Below are 16,495 nucleotides of genomic sequence, written 5' to 3' on the forward strand. Positions count from 1 at the left end.
TTAGCACATAACATAGGCCTGGTATGCAGTGAGAGCTAAGTGAAGTTAGGTTGTTATAACATGCAATCAACTGAATTAATTCAACAGGTCTGGTTTTTTCTAATCACCTTATCCCATGGGGTTAGATTTCCTCTTGCTAATAGTGTCTAAGAGGTCAACGTTGGGTCCCAGTTCCTTTATTCTCACCCTAAGTATTAAGTTTATTTATTGATCATTTAGAAGACATAGGCATTTCCTGGAAGGGAGTTATGTTAAAAAATGAATGTCTAAAATGAAAAGCCAGTGAGGAAGAGCATTCATTAAACTTGCAGCAATGTAAACATGAGTAAATATTATTGCAGGACCCGTATTAATTTCCCAGTAAGCTGTGTTATCTTGTAGTCTGGGGGTTTTAGGATCTTGGTATATCCATGCTCCATCTCTGGTGTAGTCGGCATATGTGTGTGTCATAAGGACTTCTCCTTAACGTGTCAGTGCTGCGGTCTGGAGCGATCCCAGAGTGCACAACACAGTTCTAATATGGGAACATCTTGCTATTTTCCCTGGCAGGGGTTTGATGGCCTACTGGCAATTTACAGAATCTATGTTCCGGTAGTTAACAGACTTTTAAAAAAATTACACCTGGGATTAGAAGTCTCGTAATACCCACGGTCTTAGTCAATCTGGGCAGCTATAACGAAGTGCCATAGACTGGGTGGCTTATAAACAGAAATTTATTTATTTTTAAAAAAATTTTTATTTTTTAAAATGCAACAAAATGTTTAATGAGCAAATTCGCCTTAGCAGATATGAAACCGCCACAGAGAGGAGGAGGGGCAGGGGCTGTGGGACTAGAGCGGGGAGAACCAGCTACGTTAAGAAACCAGGACTAGAGGCCAAAAGGCTGGAGCTGCGGAGCTGGGGAGGGAGAGGGAGGGCAAAGGGCCGGACAACAGCATTCAAAACAGTTTGGCCGTAAAACATAAACACGCTGTTTCTACAGTGGAAAAGGGGAGGAGGGGGCGGGGGGTAAGGGCGGAGAGGCTGTTTTGGAGAGGGGCTGTGGGGTCTACCCCACCCTGCTGTGTACCCCTCCCCATGCAGACCCCTTCCCTCTGTGTCTGTGGGTGCGTGTCTGTGTGGGCCGTGTGCACACTTCCCCAGTCCCCGTCCTGCCCAACCCTCCCCCCTCCCTCCTCCTCCCCTCCCCCTTAATTGCTGCCATTCCAGTTGCTGCCGGCTGTCCTTCAGCTCTCACTCCTCTGCCCCTGGTCTTCGGAGGGGGCGTGAGGGAGTAGCCCCCAGCCAGCCCGCCCCCCCCCCAGCCCCCCAGGCCTCTACCAGAAGTCCCGGCGGTGGTAAGAGTCGGGGTCACAGTATTTTGTGACAACCACTCTGTTGGCGAACTTGCGACCTGCCAGGCCCTGCATGGCGTTCTGGCAGTCAGACACCGAGGTGAACTCCACGAAGACCTTCCCGCAGCCGGGCACGTCCACGCCGGCCACGGGCCGGGGCATCTCGATGGACCGGACCGGCCCGTACTTGCTGCACTCGGCCCGCACGTCCTCCACGATGTCCTCGCACTCCTCGTCGTCCAGCAGCTGCTCAGGCAGCACCACGTTCAGGAGGCACAGGACCTCGGTGGGGCGGCCGCCTGTCTGCACCTGCGAGCTCAGCAGGCCGGCACCTGCAGGGTCCCGGGGGTCTGGGCCCCCACACTCGCCCTCTGGGCCAGCAGTTTCCTGTCCCCCATCTGCACCCCGTCCAGCCCCCCGATGGCCTGGTCCATGACGCCGGGGTCCAGGAACTCACAGAAGGCGTAGCCCTTGAAGAGCCCGCTGGCGCCGTCCCTGACCAGGTGGAAGGCCTTGAGCGGCCCGAAGGCGGCCAGCAGCTCCCTCACCTGGTCGTCGCCCAGGGAGCTGGGCAGGCCCCCGAGGAACAGCTGGTGGGCAGAGTCCAGGACCACCGTGGACACGACCCCGGGCCCGCAGACAGAGGGGCTCTCCCACAGGCCGGGCAGGGGCTGGTAGTCGTGAGGCCTGCGGACCTTCAGCGCCTGGCCCTGGAAGAGGATGCCGTCCAAGGCCGTGGCCTGGGTGGTCTCGCCACGGAGCGGAGCTCCAGGAAGGCAAAGCTCTTGTCCTGGTTGACCTGCACGGCCAGCACCGGGCGGCCCGGGGCCTGCGCCAGCCCTCCGAGGTGCATCTGGGCGTTGAAGAAGTCCCCCATGGCCTCCTCGGTGATGCCGAAGGGGATGTTGCCCACGTAGAGGCGCTGGGCCTGTCTGGTCCTCTGGCTGCCGACAGCCGGCACCAGCACAGGGGTTGCAGCCAGGCCGTCTGGGGTCACGGTGGGGAGGAGGGCGGTGGTGGGAATCTGCCCCGCAGCTTGCAGGGCCTTGTACTGCAGGGGGCTGATGTGCTCGAAGCCGGGCGGCGGCACGTCCCAGTATTTGCGGACCTTCTTCTTCTCCTCCTGGCGCGGGGAGCGACCCCATCTGCCCGGCTCCTCTGCAGCGCCCCGGGGCAAAGGCTTGCTTAGGCGCCGCTGGTCCCGGGATGCGCTCCGCTGGCCCCGGTTGCGCCTCTGGCTGCGGCTGCGGTCCCGGCTGCGGCGCTGGGGTGAGCGGCTGTGGCTGCGCTTCCGGGGCCGGTTCTCCTTGTCTCGCTCTTGCTTATTCCTCTGGAGCTGCTGCTGGGACTCGTCCATGTCCGACATGCCGAGGCGGCCGCGTAGGGCCCCGTGCAGCTCTCACCTCGCCTTGCCACCCGTCCGCCCGCCCGCTCTAGCTGCTTCGGCTCTAAACAAAAATTTAGTTCTCACAGTTCTGGAGGCTGGGAGTCAGAGATCAGGGAGCCGGCATGGTCAGGTTCTGGTGAGAACCCTCTTCTGGTTGCAGACTTTTCCTGTATTCTCACATGGCAGAGAGCAGGGCGGAAGCAAGATCTCAGGACTCTTATGAGGGCACTAATCCTATTCACAGGGGCCCCACCCTTGTGAGTTATCTAATCCTATTTACCTCCGAGTGCTGCACTTCCTATTACCATCACGTGGGAAGGAAGGAATTTTGGGGGGACACAAATATTTAGTGCACCTACTCCCCCTTGTTTCACAGAGGCTGAGTCTGTTGCCTTTTATCATTGTACCTGTGCTACCGTCTTTTGTAGGCACCACGCCTGCTTCACTCATCTATGTCACCTCCAGTCCTCTGCGGGTAGTTAAGTTAATGAAGTCTCTCTCAGTCACCTTTTCAGGCAAACTGATTTACTGAACTTCCCTTTGTGTAACTCCCACCCTTATGCCCTCCCACCGGGATTGGATTGCCACTCCCATTCTTTGGTTAATATCCCATCTCTTTCATTTAAAAAATTTTGCTCAAGACTCCTTCATGAATCCTCCTAAATGTTTTTACTAACTCAACATGGTTTCAGTCATGCTGAGCATTCCAGCAAATATTTAAAGGAGAAAGAAAGAAGAAAAAGAAAAGAAAAAAACATATTTATTGAGTCCCTATTCAATTGACAAAACTTTTAGGTCCTAGTATTACCTTTTCTCAAAGCAGAAATTGAGGCTCCGAGAGGTCAATCCCACAGTTTTTTCTTTTTTGTTCCTTTTTTTGTGTGTGGCAAACCAGGACCTAATTCAAAGGTTCACATTCTTTACACAATAACAGCATTTGCACCTTTGTGCAGAGACTTGTGTTTTTTTAACCTTGGTTGTTGTAAATAAAACACAGATCCGGAAAACCAACCACCCCCAACAAATATGAGTTTCTTAAGGTGAACAAACACCCTTATCAATGCCATACAAGTTAAGAAATGGAACTTTACCAGACACCCCCAAGGGGTTCATGTGCCTTGTCCCCATCACTGCTCTGTCCCTTCAGAAGTTGCCACTGCCTGACTGTTTACCTAGTCACATCCTTGCATTTTAAAGCGGTTTTGTCATTCAACTATGCATCCAAGATAGCATTTTTGGGCGATTTTATATATCCTATATAATAAAAGGCTAATATGCAAATTGTCCCCTCGACTGGGAATTCGACCGGGAGTTCGACCAGAGAGTAGGGCCAGCTGGCCAACCTCCCTCGTCCCCTCCCCCCCAGCTGGCCCGGCCCAATCGGTCCCTACTGGGGTGGACCGGCTGGACCCCACCCCTGCATGAATTTGTGCACCAGGCCTCTAACATATATATATTGGTTTTGTAATTATGGTTTCGTAATTATAGGTTACCCTATGCCCCTTGCTTTTCCTTTCATTTTCCCCATACTCTCCAGATTAGCAGCATCATCAGCAACCAGATCTCTGGAATCTGCCTTAACATGCCCACCCCTCTCCACTCTAACCCCAGAGGACTCGGTATGCGCTAAGATTTAGAGTTCACATGGTCCCCCACCCTCCCTCTTTTGCCTATAAAACATTTGTGTAGAATGTGCTGTTGTAAAAGTAACAAGGGCATACATGTCTGAAATAACCTTAAGAGAAAATAAGAAACTTAATTATCATACAGTAGCTTCTTACTGTTAAGTGGGAATGTAGCCCTTCCTGTGGGGATTGGTGTTAAACAAGATGATTGATAAATTGTTATATTCGCACAGTGTTCGCTCAGCGATATAATCATGCCTTTTGTAAATATTTAGTCAAGAGAGCAATCCAGCTGTTGCCAGTCAGGTTTCATCCGGTGTCAGCCAACACTCCGTGCCTCTGATTTATCTCGCGTGCTGCTTAAGCATCGAGGAAGCTCACATTTTTATGAGCCTCTAAATACCCATAACAGTAAATAGTGAGAATGATGGCCGTAATAGCAATCGCCCGAGTAATTACAAAGAAGGATACCTGTGCTGGCCGGAGAGAAGAACAAGGACGGGGCGAGTCTCTCTTCCTTTGTGTGGAAATAATGTCCCTACTGCTGCCTTTGGAGCCGGCCAATACCAGGGAGCCAGTCACCCGTCCCTTGCAGGGTCGTAAAACACCCATGGACGAGACCAGAAAGTTCTGCTCAACTGCATTTTTAACCTTTGACCATTTGTTGACTCAGGAATAAAAAATGTTCTAGAATGTGCTGTTCCGGGCTCTTATGTTGAGTTGTTCCGTGTGTAGAAGTGTGTGTTTGAGGTGTTTAGAGTTACAGATTCTTTCCCTGGACCTTAGGCCGCCCGGGGAGGTGGGAGCAGAGAAGGCAGCTCCGTATGGAGCAGGACACGTGGGTCTGCGGCCACTTCGCCCACCTGAGGGCGGGGCCGGCTGTGGGCTGGAGCCGTGGGAGACCCCTTGCCCAGGGAGCAGGCCCGGCACAGTCCGGGAGTGTGTGACCGAAGCCCCTGTCCCCGGGGGATGGAAGAGCCATGGGAGCTGGAGGGCCAGGCAGGAGCTGGAGCCGCAGGAATGAGCAGGACTTCTCGGTCCCAGAGGCAGCAGGTGGAGGATCACGGAGGTGCAGCCACACCTGCTGCTCATGTTGTTTTTGGCTGCATTTTAGCACTTGTTCAGTTCTCAGCGGTTTGGAGCCTGGACCCGAGGAGCTTCAGAAACACTGGTACAGAGAGAGTTTGCATTTCGCCACCATGGCTATTCTGGGTCACCCCTCCATCCCTTCTCGATGGGGTGGAGTTAAGGTTAGCAGGGTGAGTATCAACCAGGTTTTTATAGAAAAAAAAAAAAAAAAAAAGGCACTAAAAATCCAAGTTGTTTTCCTGTAATCAGAAGAGGGCTGTGTCTGAGCATGAGCTCCCGTGAGAGGCTAATCATTGCTGAGAGGGCCGTGTTTCCGCTGCTGCAGAGACCCTGAGCTCACTGCGTTTCTGGGTAATTTTCTTTTCATGTTGAGAGGCTAGCTGCTTCTAAAGAGAGAAAAGGGAGGCTGCAAAGGATGAGATGGCCACATTGATTCACGAAGAGGCCGAGGAGAACACCCACAACCATTGTATTCAGAGGGAGGATCTCCGCGAGTCCGTGTTGGCAGGATCCGACCACTTCAGAGGGAGACGCTGAGGCGGGCGAGCCCAGAGTGAAGTCACCAGCACAAGGAAGCAGAGTGCAGAGAGTTCTCCTTCATATTTTACAGGGGCAGCTGGCGCGGAGGGAGGGGCAAGGACCCTCAGCTGGTCCACTAGGGAGCTTACAACCATCACACAATGAAGGATCTTTCCCGAAGGTCATATGACATTCTGAAGCCCTGTCTTCAGAGAACCTTTCTGGATGCTGATAAGCACTTCCTTGCCTAATGACTACCTGAGTTCCACAAGTAGTAGACACCTCCGTGAACGACCCATTGTTTACATGATTCCAATTGATATTTCCTCATAAATCACACTTCTGTTTTCCAGGCCCGTTCCATTTCCTGTGCGGTTCATTAGTGTAGGCAGTGCCTTTAATTTACACACTGTTTCCTGCAATTTGCACTCATTTCTCAGAAACTGCTTGGTAAGCATTCCCACCCAAGGCTTCTAAAGAGCCGATCAAGGTGCCTGCAGGGCTCCGGCGAGTGCTTCGCTCCTTCTCCAGAGATCGATCTATAGTCCCACAGCAGGTCCTTTGATAGGAGGTGCTAATAATAGGACCCGAGACCACAGGTAAAACGCAGCAATTGGCGAGGAGCAGGAACGTGACGGGGTAAGAGATGGCTTAGCGCAGAGGGTGGTCGGAGCCGCCGTGGACTCACAGATTCTTTGTGAGTGAACAGCATGCTCTAAAAGAAACGTAACATTTCCATGCTGCCTTAGGGGTGTTCCCTGATCCTGTGTCTTCATGGCTGTGTCCAGTCCACACCCGAACTGAGTCTGTAAGAACCTGGTTAAAGGGACACTGGGCTCCAAATTCTACAATGGTCCTTCCAGCGGGCGGAGTATCTCAAACTTGAACGGCGGACCCCTCTCTTACAAGAGTTTCCAGCAGAAGCCTGAAGATAAAAAATGGGTTGCTGGCTTGAAGCAGGGGTGTCCTCTCCCTCTTCCCCTTTCTTCTGATGCTGGCCCCAGTTATTCCAGTCATTGGCTCATCAACAAGCATCTGTTCCGCATAAGCCATGGCCAAGGTGTCATGGACAAGGACGGCTTCATGGTGTGCAACCTGTGTGCATGTCCTCACGCTTTGCTGTTCGCATCTTGAAATCCTTGAGAATTTCTGAACAAGGACCCCCACAAAGTGTTTAGCTGGTCCTGATTCTAGAAGATACCAGGAGGGAAAAACAGTAAACCAAGCAGGGATGGTGACCTTGAGGAATTGACGCTGCCTATCTGCTCCAGGTCCATAGAATCCGAGCCCGTGGCTCTCTCTCCCGGCAGGTCCTCGGGAACAGTGCAGGGGGTAGCGCCGTGTCTCCGGGCTGCGTCCCAGGCTGCAGTCTCCGGGCTGCGGGCATTGTGTTTGTGTTGCTTAGCAATGCCCAGGCCGGTCGGGAGGCACCGTCCCCTCCCTCTGGACTGGAAGGCCGGTGGCTCCGCGGTGATGCAGGTTTCAAGAGCAGCTTCTGAGCACCCTTCGTTAACCTCGAGCGGACGGAGCCCTGCTATCTCCAGCTGGCGTCTGTGTTTGAGAATCTCACTGGTCTCAGAGCTCATTCCATTTCTCCCCTACCTGCCTTCTGGAAGCTGTTTTGACTTAAGCAGGAAGCGTGATAAAAAGTGGGTATCTCAGGTCTGTGCGGGGGACCTGCCTGGCTGCTGAACAGGATGAGGAAACATTTGTGTCGTGTGAAGCGGGCTGTTCAGCTGGAAAAGTCTTCACTGCTCAGCTGGAAGCACCCAAAGCAGGCAGACACCCCAGCTGCCTCGGTCTCTCAGGTCTTCCCCCGCCTGCCTTCCCCACTTCTCCCCCCGCCCCAGGCCTGTAACAGCCCTTGATCCCGATGGTGGCCCGGTAGAGGGAATTTCCCTTCCTATAAATAGGACATCAAGAAAGTAAAAGGAAAATCATGTCGATGTTGAAATAAACAGCATGGAAAGAAAGGGAATTGTTTTGCTGTTGGTACGTGTTTGAGAAAATTGAAGAATGTAAGATTTTGCTTATCTGCTGATATCAATGGCCCCGGGTCACCTCATATAGGGAAGGTGAGTGAGATTTGCTCATTTACTTTTCTTTCTTTTTTAGGTCAGGAAGCTCTTTGTGGGATTGTATGAGCTGGGGCACTGGCTGGCTCCGGGGTGGGGTTAGTGCCTTCTCTGTATCATTAGGACTCTTTGGTGACAAATGACAAAAACTAAACTCAAAGGAGCTTAGGCAAAAAGGGTATTTGTTGGAAGGTTTTTGACCAGGGGTCCTCTAACTTTTTAAACAGGGGGCCAGTTCACTGTCCCTCAGACTGTTGGAGGACTGGACTATAGTTTAAAAAAAAACTGCCGAAATTGGTTTGGCTCAGTGAATAGAGGCCTGCCGAATCGAGGGTCCCAGGTTTGATTCTGGTCAAGGGCATGTACCTTGGTTGTGGGCACATCCCCAGTAGGGGGTGTGCAGGAGGCAGCTGATCGATGTTTCTCTCTCATTGATGTTTCTAACTACCTCTCTCCCTTCCTCTCTGTAAAAAAATCAATAAAATATATTTAAAAAACAAAACAAAAACAAAACCAAAAAAAACTATGAACAAATTCCTATGCACACTGCACATATCTTATTTTGAAGTAAAAAAACAAAACGGCAAAAACACCCGCATGTGGCCCGCGGGCCGTAGTTTGAGGACGCCTGGTTTTTGACTGACTCTTGAAACCAAAAGAGAAGAATGAGGCTCATCTCAAGGGAAACAGGGACCGGAGTCTTGGACTTTTAGGATTTGCTTGGCCTGTTGTCTCTGTGCCCTCGATCCTTCTACTTCTGTCTTCTGTTCCGCCACCAGCAGGGGCTTCCCCACGGCCCACAAGACTATAAACGTGGCGGCCCCCAGTTCCCAAGCACTACACCTTGAGTCCAACTAAGAGAAATGAGCTTCTCGCTCTAGTTCCTGTAGAAGAAATGTGTTTGTCTCAGCGTGGGGCTCTTGTCCACCTGGACTAAGGGGCTGAGACTGGGCGTGGAATCACATTGAGTATGTGAAAACTATGTGGACGGTGTGTGAGGGAGAGGGATAGTTTCCAAGAAGGAGGAGCTAAGACCACACAGGAGTTCACTCTATGGACACACACTATTTCCTTTTGTGATAAGGTGGCCAATAGATAGTGGAATGCTATAGATACGGTAGATCTCAATTTCATTAAGGACTTTGACAACGCTTTAATATGTGTGTAGACAAGATGAAGCTGTGTGAGGTGGGCCTCAGGGACAAGGGATTCCATAAGAGGGCAAAGGGAATAACAGTAAAGTCAGCTGGCTTCAGGGGAGAGTGGTCAAGCAGAAACTGAAGTCTACGGCGGGCAAGTTGGTTCATTGGGATGGGGAGCCAGGAGCATCCAAGCTCAGGGGAAAGTTGATGACAGGGACGGGAGGGAGGGACATCAGGCTTTAGGGGATGCTAGGGTACCAAATAGGGCCCAGAGAGGCAAAGCCAGCCCGAGGAGCCATGGACAGAAAGCAAAGGAGATAGCAAAGTAGGGGATCCAGGGTATTTTGCATACGTCATCCCTCTTTTTCTTAAAGTAGGTATTGCCTGGGGCTGACCCTAGAGCAGTGCCTGCCAAGAATACTAGTTGAGGAAATTCACTTTAATTGAATGACCAACGAGTGCAGATTAATGAGCTAGCACCTACCAAAGGAGAACTAACCCAGAGCCTGTTACAGGGCTCAACTCTAGGTTCTGTTCCACTGAATTAATATATTAATAATTTAAATGAAGAGATGGAAAGTCTGACCAGCAAATCTATGCAGGATAAATATAGTGTGCTAGAAGACAGAATCAGGAGTCATAAAAATGTGATATATTGAAATAATGGGTGTAAGACTAGAAAACTTAATTCTTCTAAATGTAAAGTCCTCCTGAGAGGTTTAAAAAAATCAGTGATGCAGTTACAGGGTGGGGACTGGGTGGCTGTAAAAACTGGCAGTTCCTATGAAAAGCACTTAGATTTTGAGTAGGTCACTTGAAGTCCATAGTGTGAATGATAATTTCTCCGGAAGCACGTCTAATAGTTTCCAGAAAATGGGAGGAAACTGTCTTACTGTCTCATGATGTCAGATGATATTCAGAATTTTTGCTGCGTTCTTAGTATAATATTTTAATATGTAATAGAGACAGATTGGAACTGTCCAGGGTAGGAAGGGAAATCTCTGGAAATCATGTAAATAGGAACAACTCATTAGGGAACTGGGGATGTTTGTTAAAGGCTAGGTGGTGGTCTTTCAGAAGCAGACTTCCTTGTGTTGAAGTGAGACTAGAAAGTTCTGGGTGACACAGCGAGGAGAAACCAGAGGACACTATAGGGAGTTGACCGTTGGATTTTAATAATTAAGATATCAAACAGTCACAGAGTGAATGCAATTCTTATGAAGTGATGAGTTCCTCACCCCTGGACTTGCCTGCTTCTTGGGGATGCTGTTGGGTGTATGTGTGGGGGGACTCCTGTTTGAGGCAGAAAGTTGAGCTACTTAATCTCGCATCTCCCTTCTGACTGAGGATCCAGGAGACCAGGTTCCATCCTTTGCCCTGTCAGGCAACAGCTGAATGATGCTGGGCTAGTCACTTATACTCTACGAGCTTCTGTAAAATGGGGTTACACGCCCTGTCCTCTCTTTCTCAGAGCGTCATTACAAAGTTCACATGAGAAAACACCAGGCGAGAGGAGATGGAAAAGCTGAAACCACTCTCCCCTCGCAGGGTTTTATTCTGATTCCTCCCTTTGTAGATGTCTCAGACAGCTGCCAACCTCAGAGCCCTGCTTCCTGCAGCCTCGCTCTGTTGACGTTTCATCCTCCGGAAAGTTTTGTTCAGGAGTTTACACTCGTGGCTTTGAAGCTATCTATCAAACCCCTCTGCCAGGAACTGCATTAAGATGCTGGCAGCAGGTGGCCGGTTCTCTCCAAATGTGCTGCTTGTTCCAACAAAGGAACATCAGAGGAGGGCGGGGAGAGGGTTCTCTCCTCTTTCTGCCAAACCACACATACGAGGGCGCCATCGAAAATCTAGAGGCTGCTTCTTCCTCAGGAACTTTCCACAAGATTAGAGTGTGCTGACCTCTGCTAATCATTACTTTCTGTTCTTTATAAGTGCGGCACCACCTTGAAGGAGTCAGCTCCGTGACTGCGGGTGTCGTGTTGCCCTAATACTTCCTGCATGCACCCCTTCCAGAGGGCTGCGCCTGAGCAGAACAAAGCAGTCTGGACGCGGCAGAGGCAAAGGCAGTTTGTAATTCCATAAAACACGTTGAGGCTTTCAGAAGGTGCTATATACATCAATAAATAATAATAATTTTCACTCTCTCTTCTTTGTAATACTCCCTTGGAAGGTTGAAAATAAAATTTCTTTTGCTATTGATTTTGTCCTTCTCCATTTGGCAAACATTGATTTTTCCTTCTCCTAATGGAGCAGAAGCCAACAGAGCCGTATTTCATTTACTTTGCTCTCTGAACCCAGCATCACAGCTGATGTGAGCAAGACCACAAGCGGCTCCCAGGGGCACCAAAGGCAGTTGTTTAACTGAGGGCACCGGGTCCCCCAAGGCGTTGCCTCATATCTCAAGCACCTAGTAGGTGCCTGGCCAGCCATTGAGTTCAGTGTGGGTCAGAATGTTCAGATTGATTCAGGAAAGAAAAGAGCTTTGGGGGCATGGAATTATGTATGTGGGAATGTTGGCAACAGCTGGAAAAAGAAGAAAGTAGAGCTCAGAAGAGGTTAGGTAGATGAAGATGAGAACTTGTTTATCTTAGTCTGCTGAGCCGGCAATCACAAAATACCACACACTCAGTGGCTTAAACAACAGACATTTCGTTCTCATGGTTTTGGAGGCTGGAAGTCCAAGATCAGGGTGCCAGCATGGTCAGGTTCCTGGTAGCGTCTCTTCCTGGCTTGCCGAAGGCTACCTTCTTGCTGTGTCCTCACATGGCAGAGATAGAGAGCAAGCTCACTGGTGTCTCTTTTTATAAGGGCACTAATTTCATCACGAGGGCCCCATCTTCATGACCACACTAAACCCAATCCCCGCCCCTAACCCTCCATCTCCAATTACCATCACATTGGGATTTAGGGCTTCAACATATGAATTTGGGGGGAGACAGAATTCAGTTCATAGCAATATTCTTCCAACGTTCTCTATTTTGTGCCAGTTGTTTGTTGAGTCTTGTGCACAAGCACCACCTAATTTAATTCTCACACAAGTATCATTCCCATTGAAGTGTGGGCAACTTGGAACTTGGTGTTGCATTATAGCTCTGTTAGCTGGAACTGTGGGAGTGGGTTCAAGGGTCCTTCTGTGTTCCAATGAGCTCTGTCCCACATGATCTGGGAGTGAGCAGGAGATAACAAATAATCTGGGTACAAGTGTTTATTTCCATCTAACCATGCTGAGCTAAGTTGGTGAAGTAGAGGATGCTGACGCACAGTAAACAATATTACCTATAAGTAGAGCTCTTACTTTTCTGAGAGGAAAGAGGAGGGCTTCAGGTTCAGGCCAGAACAACTTCTTAGGAAGGGACAGGACTAGAGCAGGGAGGGACCAAGAGGCAGAGGAAGGCATGTATAGAAAAGTCACCCTTTCAGGTGAGATAATTGCTGAGGGTCCTTGTGGTGATGGTGATCATGGTGATGTTGATGATGGTGATGATGGTGATGTTGATGATGTTGATGATGGTGATGATGTTGATGATGGTGATGATGGTGATGATGGTGATGTTGATGATGTTGATGGTGCTGGTGCTGTGATGATGGTGATGGCAGTGATGATGGTGATGGTGTTGTGATGATGGTGATAGCGTTGATGATGGTGATGTGATGATGGTGATGTTGATGATGGTGATGGTGATGGTGCTGTGATGATGGTGATGGCGGTGATGATGGTGATGGCGATGATGATGGTGATGGTGATGATGGTGACCACTGCCTCTGGGCCATGTGTTGTATGCAGGAGAATCTGACTCCTGTGGCCACAGCTCAGAAGGATGTGGGTGTTGGAAGACAGGATGAGCACACCCTGGATCTCCCCACATATTTGTTTAATCGAGAGGATGGGAGCTGGGCTGATAAAATCAGACTATTAAATACAGAACATAGATCTGTGTTGAAAATTGGAAGTGAAAGCACATAATATAGTAAGACATATTATTTATTTATATTTAATAGGTTTTTATTGATTTTTAGAGAGAGAGAGGAAGGAAGAGGGATAGAAAGAAACATGGATGAGAGAGAAACATCATTGATCGGCTGTCTCTTGCATGCCCCCCACAGGGGATAAAGCCCACAACCTGGGCATGTGCCCTGACTGGAAATTGAACCAGTGACCTCTTAGTTCCTGGGTCAACACTCAATCGCTGGGTCACACCAGCCGGGCAAGACCTCGTATTATGTTTTTTCACTCTCTCACCCTGTTCATCCAACTTTTCCCTATTCAGTAACAAGGGGTGGTGGGATTAGCAAATTTATCAGGAAGAAAAGAATATGTTCCAGCATGCACAGAAACAGTGGGCCTTGGAGTCCCTAGCATTACCTCTTCTGCTTCCAACAAAACCCCAAGGAGCCTGAATCTGCCGGATGTGCCATCCTTGAATTACCTACTTTGCTAAAGAAGCTTCTCTTCGGAGGCCTCCTTTAAGCAAGGCTGCGGGAACCGGCCTTCCCTTTTGCAGTGTGCCCTTGGCGCGCATGGAGATCACAATGGTGTCTGTGCGCACCCCTTTCAGAAAGGATTGGGGGCAGCTGCTTGTCAGAAAGGATTAAAACTTTATGGTTTTGATTACACGTACGTAGGCTGAGGGTTGAGGTAATTATCCTAATAGTGAAGGTGACTAAAGCTTCCTCCTGATAATTGAAACTAACGCCTATTTTGGCTGCGTCAGCTGGATGGTAGCTTCGGTTCTCTCCTCCACTTTGCACACTTAGACTCCCCTGGTGGACATGTGCGTGCGCAGTTGGCATATTGGAGCATCAGTAAACCTGAGCCGCAGCGTTGGTTACAGACAAGCCAGGCAGCGGGTCTGTGGGCTAAGAGAAGAGGAACAAACATGGATGAACTAACTGCAGCCTCGTTGTTGATCTCTGAAGCAGCATTAGCTCACACACTCAATGAAAGTCTGGATGCTTTTAAGCACATTCCTGGACTTGTGGGTTTCTAACAGTGTTTAACTTATATATCCACTTTTATGGAGACAATCTGGGGAAAACTTAACAAGGGAACATCGCTCGGCTCTGAAAGTGAGAAGAAGTGGGCATGGGGGTGGAGAGTCCTCGTTTGCTAAATATACAGCTTTCTCGTCTGAGACATAAATAAGAGCACCGCCTAAGTAGGTCAGGTTTGAGCCTGGGCCCTGGGAAGGCTTGCGAGCCGCACCGTGAATATACACTCCTAGCCAGGCCCCGTTTTTTGTGTGCGCGCACATTTTGTTCCTGAGAAGTTTCCCATCTGTTCTCATGTCACGCCTGTGCCGCCGTGGCGTGTTCTCAGACTCCGAATTCCTGGCAACTCACCGAGTTCACTGTCTAACGTGGCAGGTAGAGGAGATAATTGGGAGCCCTTGGCAACCAGCGCGGGGGGAGGGGGACGCGGGGGACTTGGGGGGACAAGGGGGAGGTGAAGGTGCCCGAGTTGTGATGTCGCTGCTACGGTCTCCTCACTGGCCGCAGGGTGTGCGGAGAGGAGGAAGGGGGTGAGATGGGCTCGCCCCAAATGCAGACCCAGCCCAACCAGGGTCAGCAGGCTCCGTGCGGCTCCTCTCTGTCCCGGGCGGGCGGCGCTGGATTCAGGATCCTGACAGATTTAAACGCGTTTTCATCAGCAGCCGGGCTCCAGGATCCGCCTGTCACTTTCTCAAGTGCTCTTCCTCCGACTCCTTTTTTGAGGAGCTCTGCAAGGGGAGGGAACTTTCTCACGAACGTGTCACTCAACCCACCCACCCAGACACCCACTGCTCAACGCGACTGGCAAAAAAAGAAAAAAAAAAAAAAACGATCTGGGTTTTATACAAACTTGAGAAAATGCTTCAAGCCTCCCTCCCATTCGTATGATTTATGGAAGGTGACACGACTCCGCAGTATTGTTATCAAAAAGCCCGAGCTCTCAGGCGAGACGGGGCAGGTGAACGCGCTGTGACTTTCTCAGGCGACAGCGCTCGCTGAGCAGCGAGAACACACCGTTCTCTGCCGGACTGGCCGCGTCGGTGGAATTCCGATGGTGCCATTAGGAACAACGTACGAGGATCACTTTGTCTGCCCTTGGGGATGACACCCTGTGTCTTTGCTGGCCGCCACTGGTTTACTCACTGGCCCTGGGCTCCGACCCCTCTCATTGGAGTGCCCAGAATACCTGACCACACCCTACCAGCCCTCTCCAGTCGGGGGGTGAAGGGGGATCCTGGCAACAAATGCCTGGGAACGGAGAGCTGAGTTGGGGCAGAGCTTAGGGAGCCCCCAGGAGCCGACCACCGCCAGAGCTTTGTGGCACCTGTGCCTGGGAATCAGGGGGCGCAGGTTCTCATTCCGGCCCCACACCCTGTGATCACAGACTGCAGGTCCGAGCGCCCTGGTCCTCAGTTTCTCCGTCTGTGAAAGGAGGAGCCGCTATCCATGATCTCGGACGCCCCCGAGGGCAGGGATGCTTTTATTCCGTAGGGAGGTTTGGGGTAATTGGTATTCACAGGCTCCCAGAGCTGGGAGTGCCTTAGAGGTTGTCCAGTTCAAGGGACAGTAACAGAAGGCTTGTGCAGGAACGCCAGGTCCAAGGATAGCTTGTAGAAGGCCAGGCGAACGCCTTCACAGGGTATGCGCCCTTGAGCTGCTTGTGCATCTCTCTGGGAGAGTGCCCACAGCAGGCACCGGAGTTTGGAAAGGAGCCTCATCTCTGCAAAGGCTAAGACCGCTTTGATCAAGAACTTCTGGTCCCAATTCCCTGCTTTGCGGTGAGGAGGGGGTGGGAACGTCAATGGCTTGCATAAGCTAGTTGGTGCCGGCACCGGGAGCCGAACCGGAAATTCTGCTTTCTGGACCAGGCTCCCTGGGACCGTGATGGTGGCAGACTGTGGTGTGCTCCAGGGTGTGAATGGAACCTTCTAGACTGACCAGAGATGGTAACGGTCTGGCTGGGAATGTCTGAAAAGAGGCCCAAGAGTTACCTCGTAGCACATTGCCACGAAGCCACACACAGGCACGAGAGTAGCCCGCCTGCCACACAGCGGGGTGCCCCGGGCCTGGAGTTGGAGCTCCTAACTCCCCCTCAGCACCTTCCCCCGGACATGACTTTCCTGTAAGACAGTAATCAAACCTCTAGCCCAATATGTATAAATTGTTTTTTTCTTCACTACCTGCATGGGTTCGTTTAAGCTTCCTCCTAGTTTCCCTGTAGAGTGGAGAGTGGAAGGAAAAAGGTAGGGCAAGAGAGAAACAGGAGGGCAAGTGTTGCATTTTGCCCCAGTCACTCAGTAGAAGAAAATGTAATCTAACGTGAGGGAGG

The 16,495-nt window shown here is 50.7% G+C and overlaps 1 protein-coding gene across 1 annotated transcript; it reads right to left on the reverse strand.

The window, feature by feature from the left end:
- Positions 1 to 1,316: 1,316 nt before the first annotated feature.
- On the reverse strand, positions 1,317 to 2,751 carry LOC307105609 (splicing factor U2AF 65 kDa subunit-like; the record flags this gene model as incomplete). The annotated part of the gene is given in 3 exon segments (XM_079781467.1): positions 1,317 to 1,660; positions 1,663 to 2,088; positions 2,091 to 2,751. Coding segments are annotated over 3 exon segments (1,380 nt in total). The 5' UTR covers positions 2,701 to 2,751.
- Between the last annotated feature and the right edge of the window lie 13,744 nt (positions 2,752 to 16,495).

The sequence above is a fragment of the Cnephaeus nilssonii genome, assembly GCF_951640355.1.
Source record: "Cnephaeus nilssonii genome assembly, chromosome: 9".
NCBI classification, from domain to species: Eukaryota; Metazoa; Chordata; class Mammalia; order Chiroptera; family Vespertilionidae; genus Cnephaeus; species Cnephaeus nilssonii.